This window comes from Pseudopipra pipra, chromosome 3, assembly GCF_036250125.1.
Source record: "Pseudopipra pipra isolate bDixPip1 chromosome 3, bDixPip1.hap1, whole genome shotgun sequence".
NCBI lineage: Eukaryota > Metazoa > Chordata > Aves > Passeriformes > Pipridae > Pseudopipra > Pseudopipra pipra.
Window position 1 is genome coordinate 62,945,293 of NC_087551.1, and position 15,622 is coordinate 62,960,914.

The following is a 15,622-nucleotide window of genomic DNA, read 5'->3' on the forward strand; positions in this document are numbered from 1 at the left end:
ATTCCCATTTGGGTTTGAGAGGGAACACACCAATACTGTTTTTAAACAGCTGGTTAGATTTCAAGAAATACTTCTGCTTGTCCCTAGGGAATGTAATGTACAAAAATGGAATTATCCTAAGCATCTCTCTAAAGGAGTGGTTTGCATTTCAAGATGCAAAAGAAAAACAGGTAAGACAAAACAATCTCATTTCTGCAAGTCACATTTTGGGGAACAGTTGATAACAATCTTTAAGCCAAGTTCCCACGATCCAACTGGCATACTTCTGTACGCAAGGTTTTTGCAGACACAACCAAACACCTCCTTACACAAGGGTGAAATACATACTGAGCAAAAAAACCTAACAGTTGTTTATTGTATTATTAAACCATATGTGGCCTTGCTCTTGGAGGAGATTTATCTGATGTTGAGATACCAATCGCAGCTTCTTTTTGGGTAGGATTTGCACAAGTGCCTGGGTCCGGTTTTCCAAGAGCAATTTAGGGCTCTGAAGTAAGTGCATCTCTCTTGAACATTTTACACTAGAGCATACTGGAGTTTTGTTTCTTAATTTATTGGAATTGACAGTTCACACTGTCATACTGTAATATGAGAAAGTGTTTATCAAAACACCAAACACAGGTAAAGGGTACTGTCAAAACCAAAAGGGACTGCTCAGCTGCCTAAAGTTAAACACAGGCTGTACATCTGCAGATCACTGTGACTTGTCCAAGACTGTATGATGGCAGCTGGCCAAAGAGCTTCACTGCAGAGGTAGCCTTGCTAATATTATAAAACAGGTTATTATTTTAAAATTTGTATGAGAGATATTGTTCCCAAATAAGTATTTGTTCAAGGCAGCTATACAAATGAAAGGCAGATATAAAAGTGGCACAGGAATTAAAAATCTACACTGGATAAAGTAATTTTCCTTAGACAAAAGGAGAAAACTTTGAAGAATAGGGGGGAAAAATGTAAACAGCTCTTGGGGGGTATTTAGAGTATATTAAATAACTAAAAGTAATGGTACAATACCTTGCACTCAAAAGCAGAGTCAATACTACTTATGCAGAGGAAAGTATTTACAGGACAAACCAAACTCCCTCATATGCAAATACTTGAAAGAAAACAAAAGAATTGCATGTCAAGAATCATTTGATTTCGATTTACTGGATTCAACAGGAACAAAACACACACAACTACTGAATTGACTTCAATGAAGGTGCAGTGACCTAGAAAATCAGTTCAATAGTTTATTTTTAAGTTTACATTTACATTGTGGCCTGATAAATGGCAGTGTCAGTTCAGAGGGAGAGAAAAAAACATTGCTCCAAGCAGGGAGAGGAAGCACAAGACCTCCCCATCCACCAGCAGCAAAGCATTAATTCACATTGTGGAACATCCAGCTCCTCATAGCACTCAGCTGTACTTGGAACTATCACCTAAGAAAATGATAGCCACCAGACATATGGATGTAGGCTACATCAGGCATGGGCTACTTTAAGAAAGAAATTTTAAATAGGGAACATACACATATGAAACCTATTTATTATTCTTTAAGATTGTGAGGGACAACCAGAAATATTCAGATGGCATAAAATCAGGCAATTCATTGACAGGAGAGCAGTAAGACTGATTGACAGATATGAGGCAGGGAAGCTCTCATTAGTTTTAAAATGGATCTTGATCGGTTTAGTCTCCACAAGAAATTATACAACAATTACTATCTTTAAGGAACTATACAACTATTACTGTAACAGAGAACAAGATCCAGACCACAAGCAACTCCCCTAGTACCGTGAATAAACTGGTAGTATAAGCATCATAAGTTATATGCCCTAACAGCAAAGTTCATCATGTTCCTATGAGCTTTTCATACATTTTATAGAGTGCTCTTCACCATGCACCACATTCATATGTGAGGTTTTAGCCTGTGCAACACTATTTCAAAATTCAACAGTGTACATTTGGATCAACCCACATTATCATACAAAACCAAGTTTTCAGTTCCTCACTTCTGGGGAGATTAATTTTTTGGATTATGCTTTAAACCAGTAAATAGTTTCCTAGTTTTAGTTTCTGCTCATCCTATTCCAATCTATGAACTTTCACTCTATCCCAACTTGCCTAATCCTCCCAGGGCAAGGTGGCATTTAACCAAGGTTGGTGTTAGCACTGAGGATGAGAGAGGGAAAAGAGGGATGGGGTGGGGAAGAACGAGGGAATGGGAATGTGGCAGTGAGTAGGGACTGATTTTTCAAGACACTCCACCACAGCTGAAGCAGTTGGGTGGTAGATCCAGGTCCTAATTCTGTTCTTTCCTTTAGAAAAGGATAATTGATTTCTCTCTTCAATATCAGTTGTATGTCTGATCTCTTATCACAATTCCTTTTCTGAAGGTTGTCTTGAATTCCTACTGATGCCTGGACACAAAGACATGTGTGATAATTTTAGCCTTCCATTTCACAGACAGGTCTCTTTCTGTACATCCTGTGTACAGACAAAGCAATGGTGACACTGCTGAAAGATGTGAAAATGGTGAAAGGAGATCTGTGTTTCCATTGAAATGGAAATCCACAGAAAACTGCAAATGGAAAAATATTTGTAAGTGTCCTCCTGCATTTCGCATACATGATCTAACTATACTTACTGTGGAAGTACTTAAAAACATGTATTTATTCTGGCCCTGGATAGTCACAGTGAAATACTGACATGACTGTAACAATAGGAAGTGATCATCATTTTTGTGACAGGAGCTTGTTCCCATGCACTCTGGGTAACTACTTTGTGGTGTCATCAAAACTGTGGACTGTTCCTGACCTACTTTTAATCGACCACTAACTTTCCCCACTGCTATTCACCAACCTGCAACAGCCTGTGTAAGGTGGACGTGGGAGCATGTTATTCATCTGAGCTATTCAGAGACTGAAGTCCTACTTGACATCGGCATCATCTTAGGTTAACTGCTGTCAGCAGCCAAATACCTTGTCCTCAGCCAAGTGCTTCATTCTCCTTCAGAGCAAAGTTTATAAGCGACATTTATCAGCCACACAAAAGATGGCCTGCAAGCAATGGATGACTCCTACTTAAGGGCAGATTAAATAGCTACCATCCATGAGGTCTATGGATATCAGGAAAGTAATTACATAGCATCCAGGTACACATGCTACCTTCAGTCTAAGAAGTGTGAATAGCAGTCAAAGCAAAGATGCATCAACAGAAACTTCAGCACAGGCTGCTACCAACTTGCTGAGTACACTTGGGTATGTATACAAGAATCCCAAAACTGCATTATTGTATCCTCCAGCCTGTTTGGCAGTTCCCCACTAGCATGATTAGCATTATACAAATATACAGTGTTAAGTCAACCTTCCACAGAAACACCAACTTGAGCAAGACAATTCACAGATTCAGCATCCAGAAACTTCCTCCCCATCCAGAGTTTCAGCTTTACTCATATGTAAGAAACACGCAGACTCAAAGATTTGAAGCTGTTCATACCATCGGTCATCATTTCTTCCAGTTTCTAGTTCACAACCATTCAGTCTATGCCAAAATCCCTGTGTTTGACAGTCTGCCTCTACAATATCCTGCTCTCCTTGTTTATTTGTGTAGGAAGAAAGGCCCTCATAGGTGCACTGAAAAAGCCAGTTGGAGCTGCAGGACAAAAGGAATTTTGTGCTTTGCCAGATTTATCAGCCAGTGAGGTCTCAGCTGTCTTATCACATAGCAACAGTGACCACGCACTTAAAATAGAAGCAGCCCTACACCTCAAAAAGTAGCAAGGTGAACTACATGGGGGGAAAAAAGAAGGAAATAACCAACTAATTTCCCTGGTTTTATTTAAAAATTGGGGGGGGGGGGGGGAGGAAATCCTACATTTTCAGTTTGATAAAGACAGTAATAAAGTATCTGGTAAGTGCTTCCTTGAATACTCTTTCCCCCCATTATTCACTGCATGTGTAAGAGCTTTTCTGCCTAAGTTGGTCACCCGCAGATATATATACTCCATGCAGATGTTTGTGCTATCAACTTATAAACTGGATCAATCCACACAGCCTAGCCGAAGTACTCTGATCTTTGAACGCACTACCAAAACACACTGTGTTACTGCAAACTGCAAGAAGAAAGCCACACATATCTTTAGATCAGAGAGAGAAGGCTGTTCTTATTTTCTGTCACTGGTCTGGGCTATTCAGACACTTGGTATCTAATTGTGTGGCCAGAAACCCAATTCTTAGTAAACTCTACATCCTGTTTTCAGTTACCAAAGGAAATTCAGGCACAGGAACGAAAGTTTTCACACCACCTCTCTCAGGCCTCTGAGTAGATGGAGTTCATTCAGATTAAGTTAAGAAACAAAATAGTGGGAATAAGAAAAAGCAAAACTTCCATCAGAAAACACTAAAAAATCCAACATGTAATTCATAGCACATGTTTTTCAGTTTTGTTTGTGGGGTTGTTTTTTTGGGTTTGTGGTGGTTTTTGCTTTTTCTTTTTTTAGAAAAAAACACCACATAGACTTTTCAGACTAAGCAATGGTTAAAAATCAACCTTTCACATACCTAACTTTAATTTCTTCAGTGAATTTACCCTGATGGTAACAAAGACAATGCAAATGTCTCTGTACAGCTCCCCCTGAAAGCAAACTCAACATTAATCTCCTTGAAGTGAGACTGAATTGGGACACAGGGCCACAAGGAGCTTAAACCAACCTAAGATGAAGCTGTTGTTGAAAATGGCAACTCCACCAACCTTCTTCCTCCGCATGTTTCTGCCACCAGCCCAGCACTGCTCAAGGTCACTAGATAACAACCTAGAGAAAGTAGGTCCTGCCTCTCTGGGCTGGTGACAGCTGAAGGCTAGGACTGGCACCACTCAGCGGGGCTCAGGAGGAAGACAGGCAGCATATCCTCTTTCAGTGGCAGCACAGACACCTTAGAATGAGTCTAACTGTTTATGAAAGTGGACTCTGGGACAGATATGGTGATAATTAGACCTACTTCCAAGTTTCTTATGTAAAGGTGGAGATAAAAAGAGTTGGTGATTATTTCAAGAGATGAGGGGATGCAGAAAAGAAGATTCAGTGAGTTTGTACTCACTTTGAGTGTTAGCAGGCTGAAGAGCATTTCGGAGATAGGTGGACAAGAAGCTGCCTACTGATCTTTGTGGTCTGACAGCATTACTTGTGAATTCTGTTCAGGTAAGTGTCAGTACCTAAACGCACCAATCACAAAAAAATATCACTATAAAATTTCTGACTATCCACTACATCAGGTACTCAAAGACAATACAGAGTGAGAAAAATCAACCTGTCAACAAAGCAGGTATGAGGGAAGGAATACTTAGGCATCACAAGACAAAACATGGGCATTTTAGAAAACTGTTAACACTACACAAGCTGTTTTTCTTAATTTATTTTGCTGCTTGTACACACAACAGCTTGCCTGGGAAGGCTATGCCATGTAAGTCAACCAAGTTTCAATTATTTGCATCTTTTTACTTAGTTTTACAACAAACAGGAGCTTATCCATCAAGATGAAAATTCGAAGAGGATTCCACACCTGCCCAGCGTTAAGATGTTTCCATCCAAATTTTCAGAACTTAAATGCTAATAGCATTATTACTAGTACTTACTGCTCAAATCAAATTCTCTTGCGCCTGTGAACAAGGCACCCCTTCTCTGTGCAACTGTTCCTAGTAAACATCTATTAACAACACAGCTTGAATATAACCTGGTGGCCTTACCACTGATCCACTGGGATTCACGATCATTTGTTCTTGTTCCAAAACAAGTCATATGAAAACAGCTGCCTTTCAGTCATTTGTCCACTTCATTCTTTCCACATGGTTTCCATAGCCAGTGCTAATAAACCAGCTTCCTAAAGCTTCTCAAGCAGCCACTGCCCATTACATCCAGTTTACACTCATATGCAAGTTATTCCAACCTTCTTGTGATTCTACACAGGCAATTGTAACCATATATACTACTTTTTATGCTATTTCTGGGAGAAACAAATTATTTCCCTTTTCACTCCTCTTTGTATTTACTCTCATTTTTGCTGTCTGAAGCCAAACTGAAACAAAACGCTAGAGCAAGCTCTCAGAACTTGGAAAAATTCAGATCCTGTTCCTCTTATAGTTGTATTAAGCAACAACACAATACTGAGTAGACCGGTTTTTAAATTACTTGGATTACTTAGAATAGAAAATACTTTGCTACACAAATAGGGCTCACCAAATCAAGTCACCAGAGATTAGGGCTGATTACTGTTAGCTAATTACGAGTAAAAATTTGTAAAGAGTTTCTCTTTTTTTTAAAAATTCTTTTTACCTTTTTATGACTAGCACCTTAATTAGGTCCTCAACTGCATCCTACTGTTTTGTACTAGGTAATACAAAAGACAAAACCAGGACTCATTAAATGAAGGAAGTTTAAATTTTCAACTCAATATATATTGAAAAGTCCACTTCAGATTGAGCCTATTTATCAGGCCTAACTATTATGTAATGTGCATTCAGTAAGTGCCCTGCCTTTTTATTAAATTTAAATTCTCTATAAATTTTCACTGCGTGGCAAGCAACTTTCAACTTCGAAACAGAGTAAGTACTGCTGGCATCATGGGAGTTGCCTCTGCTGTTTCTGTGCCAGTCACGGCAAATCTCACACATTATGAGCAATGAAAATTGCTATGCCCTCTCTATTTTATTTACTAAAATTTGTTCTTGGCCAGCTACCCAGAACATTCAGAGGCTTGGTAACTGCACACATGCTGTGCTGCTCCTGTATTGCCCCCTACTCCAGTGATGGCAGGGAGTATAAGTCAAAGAAAGGCTTCTGGTTTCTGCCTCTGGCACCTCCTGCTTAACATATGATACACTATCTCATTAAACTGGCACATACCATTTTCCTTCTCGTGATGTTCAGGACTCCTCTTTGTTTTAGATAGAAATCAGAGCTACAATAAGAAGAGGTTTTGTTAATCTCACCTCCCACTCGCTGCAGAAATTGAACACCGTGCGGTGAACGAGAAAGGATGGCTTTATGATCACAGAGTAGAACAATAAGCTAGTCAACTGGACTGTATTTTGTTGACAAAAGTAACTCTGATGTGGGATAACTCACCTAAATCAAACTTTTATTTATGACGTATTCTTTAATGGAGACTAATTCCTCACATATGTCGAATGCTTATATTCTCAAGCAAAATCAGTGGAATCTAGGAATATTATGCACATTTGATAGAAGGACATATTATATCATGCTGGAATAAGTATATCGATGAAATTTAGTGTTGTGTTTGACCACTGTTACACTGACTACTTTCAGAAGGTCACACACAGACACTGTTTCAGCGTCTTCAGCGGCAAAACACAAACAAATATTTTCATCCAGTTTAGCAATTCCCGACAGGAATCACGGTTTCCTAATCTCACAGAAGTCAAGTCAACATCTTCCAACAAAAACAGACTTCCCTGAGAAAGTGTATCTGAACTAAGCAGCCATACTGCAGAAGTAGGTCAACTAGGTTATCCCAAGAAGAAAGAGGGAGCATCCTGGGCACAGAGTATAGCAGCCAGACTGCCTACAGAACCACTCCACTGTACCTGACAGTCTGAAAGCAGCTTTCTGCAGCAACAACAGCAGAAAGGGTAAGACAAAGTTAAAAAGCAGACTACCACATAAGCCAAGAGAGGAGGCAAAAATAAGGAGAAAGGAGTGTCATTTCCATTGGTCTCCAGGAACAAACAACAAGCAGTATTAGCACCTCTGTTGTTTTAAGGCAAGAAAACAAGGGCTGTATCTGCAAAGCAATGTCTTATTGGGTGAGATTTGGAGGCTGAATGGTACAAATTATTCCAGAAGTATAGTGACACTGCAAAACAGTGCAAACGCTAAGAGAAAACAAAAATACGAGGCTACGCTGGAGAAACCTTAGGAAGAGTAGGACCTGTTCATTCATTCAGCAGTGCCCTAAGAGAAACGATCAATACTGTGTACCATCAGGTTATTTGTAACAGTGCCACGACAATGCTAACAGACTCTACAGAAGAGTCTATAGAAGAGTCTTGGCTGAGGAGGTTGCTGGAGAATCCCTTTCTAGAGGATGCCCGAGTGCACCTCCTCCTGCTCGGCTCGGCGGTGCCACCCGCCGGCTGCAGCCATTAACACAACGTCGCACCTGAACACCAGGAGAGCAGCTCCTCACTCCACCGCTGCACTTCCACCTTCCTCAAATAATCAAAGTCTTTTAAACACTCAGGGACAACCACCATCTGCAGTTCTGCACAGCCTTCAGAAGCTGTGTTACAGTCTTTCCACCGGAGAAGAGGGATTTACTGAGCCAACAAACTCCTCCTGACAGTGTCATGCCTGCATGTTACCTATTAAAAGGCACGGCATTCAAAGTGGAAGTCGGGATGTCACTGTCAGCATTTCCAGATTCATAAAGGCCAACACATTCACAAGCTTCTAATGAAGTGATGTGGTATGCAAGGAAGAAACTGAACTCAGATGTGATGTTCCTTCCCCCATCCCTTAGTACAATAAATAAAGAAGGATTTATTGTCTGGTAAAATATGAAAAGGAGATTATTCAGAGGACAGTGGTCTTCACTCTGTTAGACTGACTGGCACAACTCTTCTAGATTCATATTGTCTTATGACAGGACCTCCATTAAGCCACAAAATAAAGTACATATATCATGAGAATATGCAAGGCTGTTGCTATGTCTAAGAGATTTTTCTTCTGACAAGGAAAACTTTAGTATTTTGACAAAGTGCAGAAAGTATTTAGAAAAAAAGAAAACCAGTAATTCCTGTCTCAGATTTTCTTAAAGTTAGAATCATAGAATTGCTTGAAAGGTTCCTTAAAGATCACCTAGCTCCAATCCCACTGTCATGTTCTAGACATTACTCAAGGCTGGGTAGTTGGGAAGGAACAACCATCAAGAACCCCAAGCCCTTGTGAAAACACAACTAGAAAAATGGTTAACAGGGGGAGAGAGGGAGGGGGAGAGAGACAGAGAGAGAGAGACAGAGAGAGAAAGCACATTTTAGTCAGAACACCTCAGAAACATCAATAAAGGGACAAGTCAGAAGGGAAAAAAAAAACATGTTGGGGGGAAAAACAAGATACATGTATCCCTAATGTTAAATAATGAAGACAGATGCATATGCATGGATAATCCCTCTCGGCCACTTTCATATGGATGTGTATCAATGATTAAAAGATAAAGTCCTTACAGATTTGGCAGTACCTTCCCACTATGGTAGCTAACACATCTTCCAGCAGAGAACTGTCGAATGTACACCTTCTGGCAGAACTCAGCTCACCGAGACAGATTGTTTTGTCCTCTGCCACACCACATGCAGGTAAAAGGCTAAATACTTTAACAAGTCCAGCTCTTCAGACTCTATGGGTGTAGAGACAGCTCTTGGAAACTATTCAGTGTGTTAGCAAAGGTGGCAGCTTTCAGGAGAACAGCACTAACGAACAGCTAAGCAGGTAAGCCCTGTGAGTAGTAGCTGCAGTGGATGCAGGCACATATAAGACACGCAGTCTTTCTAACACTATAGCAACGACTAGCAATTCTACTGAAGTGACTTAATTTTGAAAATTGTACAGGAAACATAGAGCTGCTGCCCTTGTTTCACAATCAACTGTTTTCTGTATCTATTTAAACTTTCAATTCCACAATCTGATGCTCCAGTTGGGTAAATGTCTTTCTTTAGGAACAACCAAAAGCTGGCATTTAAACACGAAAGGAGTTTTCATCTCTGAGTTTTTGTCAGTCGGGTCTGTGCTCAGCTCAACAGCAGCATTAAATTATTTTATTTCTCAACAGAAATTCTGTATTTCTGCAGAACCCAGAAGCTTTGCACACCTACATGATGGCCAGTAGCATTTCAAGTTGCCCCGTAATGATGCCAGTCCACATGAAACCCAGGAATGCTTATGAAACAAACGTTAGTAAAACCTGAGTTTGTACTGACTGTTGGATCATAAGTCAAAGACAAGTTGGAGAGCCTTACAGCATCCCTCACCAGCCCAGCCACACTCTTAAGTGACATCGACCCTCATCTCGCCATCCCAAGTGTCAACTGTTGCAGCATTTTTTAATTAAACTCCTGAAACACTAAACAAACAAAGTTCAGCCACAGACCCCCAAATCCCTCTAGGTACAAACCAAAAATAAATCACTGCTTTTAGCAGAAACATTTTACTGGGAATGCAACAGAAGCTTATATTTTGGTTTGTTTGGATTTCTTTTATATCAGCATGCTACTAAAAGAGAAAGAATTTACAGGTTCATTCACTAACAATTCTCCAGTTTTTCCTCTACAGATTTTATATCAAGAACAGCATGGTCAGAACTTCAGACAAAGATAAGAAAGTTTTCTTTTAGTTTCCAAATTATTGATCTCATCACAGTCATATCTGCCAAAAAGTACAGGCTGATCAATAAATCACTGTAAACTCTTGCACTTGCCAAGAAACATTACTCCAAGGTTCATCTTCTTCATGGCAAGGCCTGTACTGCCTCATAAAAGACACTTTTTGGTTGTGGGCTAGTACATATCCACCAGTCAATGTATAACAACATTTTTGCTGCAGATTTCTTTTTTTCTCCTAAAGAGGAGGACTCCTTAGGAGTCAGCCATTCATGCACTCACTGTGTGAGCAGTAAAGAAGTCTGTTTTGAGGGTAGCTACAATCTTCTGTTCCCTTCCTTCTCTTTAAAAAAGAATTTCTTACAAGATGGAACCAGAGTTCTCCAAATCTAAGAATTCATTCTAACAAAATACCAAGAGAAAATCTGGAACTAGAAGTATTTCATAAATCATATCTAAAATTACTTAGAGTATCTAACAAATTACAATCCAGAACTGCAAATACATGTGTATATGACTCATCTCGTATATTTATGCAGAATTTTTTTAATTACTTGCAAAAATAAATCTAAAAAGGAATTTAAAATTAACTGAGTTAATCATACAGCTGGGGGATGAGAGGGAAGCAAGCTTTCCATCACACAAGCCCTTTGACATCTTGTTTAAAAATATGTAGTTAATTTACTTACTTTCTCACATTTCAACAGACAAACATGAATATGAATTGACTGAAGTCTTAAATGGTATACATCAATTCATGAAACAAATAACCTCACCAAAAAACCTAACCCAAATACCACAAAACATTGAAGACAAATCTCTAATTAAAGTAAAATCCAATAATGAACTAATTGATGCCTATAACAGCACTGAGTTTTAGAACCGAGAAGCAAGACATTTTTTTTTTGAGAACTGCAAGTTTTAAGTTAGAAGCTGATGATATTTAGAAATATATAATTCTATTTGCTTTTACAGGAAGGATATTCAAAGTCAATTATCCTTTTAAGAAAGGCCTAAAGAATATGAGAAAAGTACATTAATAAGCTATAAAACCAAACATGTTTCAAAATACTATAGCATTAACTCACCGGTACTATAGTATCTTTTAAGTTCTGTGCGTCTGATGTCTTTCAGCTGATTGTATTTTTTCTTTTTCTTTTCCTTGTCTGGAGCAGTTTCCTTTTCCCCAGGAAATTTACAGTTGTCTCCAGAGGAACTGAGTTGCTCCAAAATAACTTTACTTTCATCATCTTTCTCTGACGGTGTTTTGGAAACAGGAGATCCAGGGGAACTGGCAGAGACAGTCTCGGTGTTTTGTTTGACTTGCCTTTTCTTTTTCAAACTATGCATAAAGAAAAGAAACCCACAATGTTAAAATGTAGCCAATCTCTACAGAGAAGTTAACTCACTTGCTAACTTGATCTTTTTAAAAATGAATTTAATATCAGAATTCCTTACAGCTCTTTAAAAACCACACACCTGGCATCAGTAACTTGGTAACTAAGATTATCCTACCTCATACTCTTCAATTATATCATAATCTCAAGGATGCTTTCTCAAGAATAACAAAAGACATAATAAAGTTTTTACTGTTGTTTACTGAGAAAGAACAGGGACAAACAAACAAAATATCAAAAAGTTGTTTTGGTTTAAAGCATCATACATCTGAATGTAGAAACAAGATAGTGAATCATGTTTTCAAGATGAAGCACAGAACAAAATAAAACCTTAGATCATAATGTATTATAATGCAACAGACAACATAATAATTTCACAGTCCAGTGCTCCTGCTTTATAAAACCATTTGTTCTCATATAAACTTGTTATTTTTTTTCCACTTTGTCCAAGGTTATCTCCCAGCTGGCACTCATGCTATTCCACAGCTGTTCTTGCACAACCCACACCACCTGGTACTCCAACTGATGCTGAAAATCTGGTATGAAGAACTGCTCAGAGACTTTGGATCTTTTGAGCAGCAAAGTATTTATTACAACTTTGGGAGCAAGCGTGGTTTGCACCACAGAAAACTTGCTCAGAGGTATCACACAAAATCAGGGGTTTTATATAATTTTCATATATGATTCTTATATTCATATGATTGCAACATCTATCTATACACATGATAGGCGGAGTTCAGGCAGAACTTAGGGTGGTGCTTTTCTTGGCCCCCCATTTCGGTGGGGGTTCCAGCCTTCAGCCTGGGTTTTGGGGTCTTCTTCTCATCTTCATCAGTCTGACCTCTCTACCTTTCCATTGTTCTCGACCCGCTCACTGAAGCTTGGAGAAAGCCTTGGCTCCAGGCCTATTTCTCCTATTCAAATGTCTACCTTATCCTACCTTATCCTTATTTATTACCTCTAGGCCTATTGTATACTGCTTCTAACATTCTTCTAAGTTTTGGTCCAGGGGGCAGAACAGAACGAGTCTTGGTAGCTCAGGCAGAGTAGATGTTACGGGGCCTATCTTAGTTAACTCTCTTAGGGCTGACTCTTGTTTCACAAGTGTCACCCAGCAGCTCATTCTGCAACATGACCAATGTGGCTGCAAACTACTTGTGCCGGGACATTCTCCAGCTGCCTGGATTTCTTCTGAGAGAAACCTTAACGAGATGCCTATAAATCATCCAACTTATCCCTATAGCAACAGGAGTATTTTCTTTTTAAATTACCTCTTAAAGCACAGCTCAAGTGAGAAAGATGCTTCAGGAATCCTAACAGAATTTTCTGCTAAATCACCATCTAATAGCACTGATTTCGCTTAGCAAAAGCAAAGACTGACTTTATGGGTTGAGGGTCAGTGTCACTAAAATAGTTCCCAGTTAATCACTGACACATACCACAAAATGAAAAACTAATCTATCTAATTGCCCTTCTCTATAGTACATTAACTTCTTAGTTACAAGGTACCCGAGGGAGGGAGTAGTATATTTATCTTGTTGATGTTAAAAACTTTTTTACGTGCAAAGGAATGCATATGCATAGAAACTACAGACAACCAGTGAGTCACCACAAACGTGTAAAGGTTACATGATCTCACAGCAGTAGTTTACGTAAGTGAAAACTCAATACTTGAAGTTATTAATATAATGCAGGAATTTCAGAGATTCTTCCTTCCACCGTTTGTGTTCCCATGCTATTTGTATTTTTTTTTAAGCTACAACATAAAAATAAATACACAGAGCATTTGACAATTTTAGCAATACATTTCAGTCTACTCATCTTTTCTCTTAATAAAACATTAAAACCAGTTCCAAGTTTAGAATGTCTAGTCTGAGAGCTCTGAGAAGGGTCAGTTTCTCAAATTACATGTGACCAACACTTTCTAGTTAAACATTTCAAAATATCGCCTTACAAACTGTGTCTATCACACATGTATGTATACATATTTCTTTAATACTTTCCAAAATAGGACAGTAGGAGATTCACATTCTGCAGTCAACTCAGTGAGGATTCTCCATTCACTCAAAACCACAGATTTTTAAGACAACTAGTAGCAATTCATGCTCCCCACAGCAATAGACATTTATTGTATGTGCAACTGTCTGGATTCCGTCCTGATTACATATGAAAACACCGTACAGGCATCCATAAAAGATAACAGTGAATACATCTCTATAGCAAATGAAGTGTTTTGTTTAGACTAATGAAAATTTGCATATGCAAAGGAAGCTTTTTACTAATAAGCCACAGTCCTGATCAAAGGCTGCTGTAGCAATCACAAAACATTACAGTCATATTGCTTGCACAATGTGTATATTTAGCCCTGGTATAAATCTTTGCAAAGCAGCCCTCTATGTTGAAATGGCATATTCTTATCATGGTTGTATCTGATTCCAGACTTGTAAATGAGCCACATCCCTGACCTTTTACTCCACTGATTCAATGACCTTCCTGTCCACGTGTATACCACAGGGTACCCAAATCATCTGCTTCAGTAGACGAGAACTAGCAAGTGTCCACTGGCACCCCTATTTCTACTCACACTGCATCAGAGGCTTCTGTCTTCAAAGTCTATTTGTTTTGATCACAAACCGTTAAGTAAGCTCTCTGTAGTATGAATTTAGTGTCTCAAAACAACAAAAAAAGCCACTAATGAAAACGTAGAACACTTTTCTGGAAGGGAAACAAAAAAGAATAGAGAAAAACCCCTCTAGAGGTCAACAGTCCTTGTGACAATACTAACAGCTTCTGTCGGTGCTTTCCTTAAAACATACTCATTTGAACTGGAGCTTTCAAAGTTGCCCCTGGCAACTTTTAGAATGAAGAGCTAAAACAGAACTGGTCCATTAGTGATAGAAAAGAGGAAAGCAGAAATAAGCTTCTGAACTGACTCACTGCAATGCAACTGACTGGCGCTTCTCCTCAAAGTGTTTAATCTTGCTGAATTCCCAGTACTACAGCCCACTGAGAGCTCACTACACAACCTACAGCACCCTCAGCACACAGCTGATGCTGCTGCAAATGGACAGAGCCACAGGCACCTTTCAGATACTAGTGATCAAGAATCTTGGCAGTCCATAGTTTCTATTCCATTCTCATGGCAGGCATCAGATTTTCAGATGGTGCCAAGCTTACTCCTCCTGCCCATTGCTCTGATTCAAGGCCATGACAATCCAACTCCCAAAGTGGCAACCTTGGCACTAGAAAAAAAATATCAACTGAGGACCAAGTATCCATGACATTCAAGACAATACCCAGAGTGACTGCAACTCTGCCTAGGGTTATGATCTCTGCTCAGAAGATGCTGCTTTTAGAGGTCTCTAAAGCCTGGTCAAAATTACTCTGAACCCTCCAATTCACTCACTCTTGAAAAGCCTTGATTAATATATCCCAAGGAACTAAAACAAGCCTTCAACAGCATTTAAAATCATAACAGCAGCCTCAAATCTACTATACTTTTTGACATTATGTGCACCCTCTTAGTAAAGCAAATATGAAGCCCTGTATACACACAAGGCAATTCATTATTAATGTACACTGGTACAGTGCAGCAGAGAGTGGGCTGTGAAGAGCACAGCTGGAAAGATTACTGCATCTTAAAGTCCATCCCCCTGAGGTACCTCCTTCAGCCTTCACTCGCCCTTCTCTCACACCGACCTGCATATCTCACACAAGTTGCCAGTCCTTCCCATGCAATTATCAAACCTGTCACCTCCTGAAGAAGGTGGAGGCTGAAGATCTCGTCTGCTCTTCTCCCAGCTCTCAGGTCTATTTCCCAACCTTCATGACAAGAGCTACTACAGAAGATG

At 39.3% G+C, this 15,622-nt stretch overlaps 1 protein-coding gene across 8 annotated transcripts in view; it reads right to left on the reverse strand.

The window, feature by feature from the left end:
* Positions 1-15,622, reverse strand: part of NCOA7 (nuclear receptor coactivator 7) — a 93,087-nt gene that overhangs the window by 34,222 nt on the left and 43,243 nt on the right. For 7 of the 8 annotated variants that reach the window (XM_064649579.1, XM_064649585.1, XM_064649580.1 and 4 more), the window contains one exon: positions 11,463-11,716. The exons of the other annotated variant lie outside the window; for it this stretch is intronic. In XM_064649579.1, the coding sequence (XP_064505649.1) occupies positions 11,463-11,716 (254 nt within the window). The remainder of the gene's footprint in view (positions 1-11,462; positions 11,717-15,622) is intronic. 8 annotated transcript variants of the gene reach the window in all.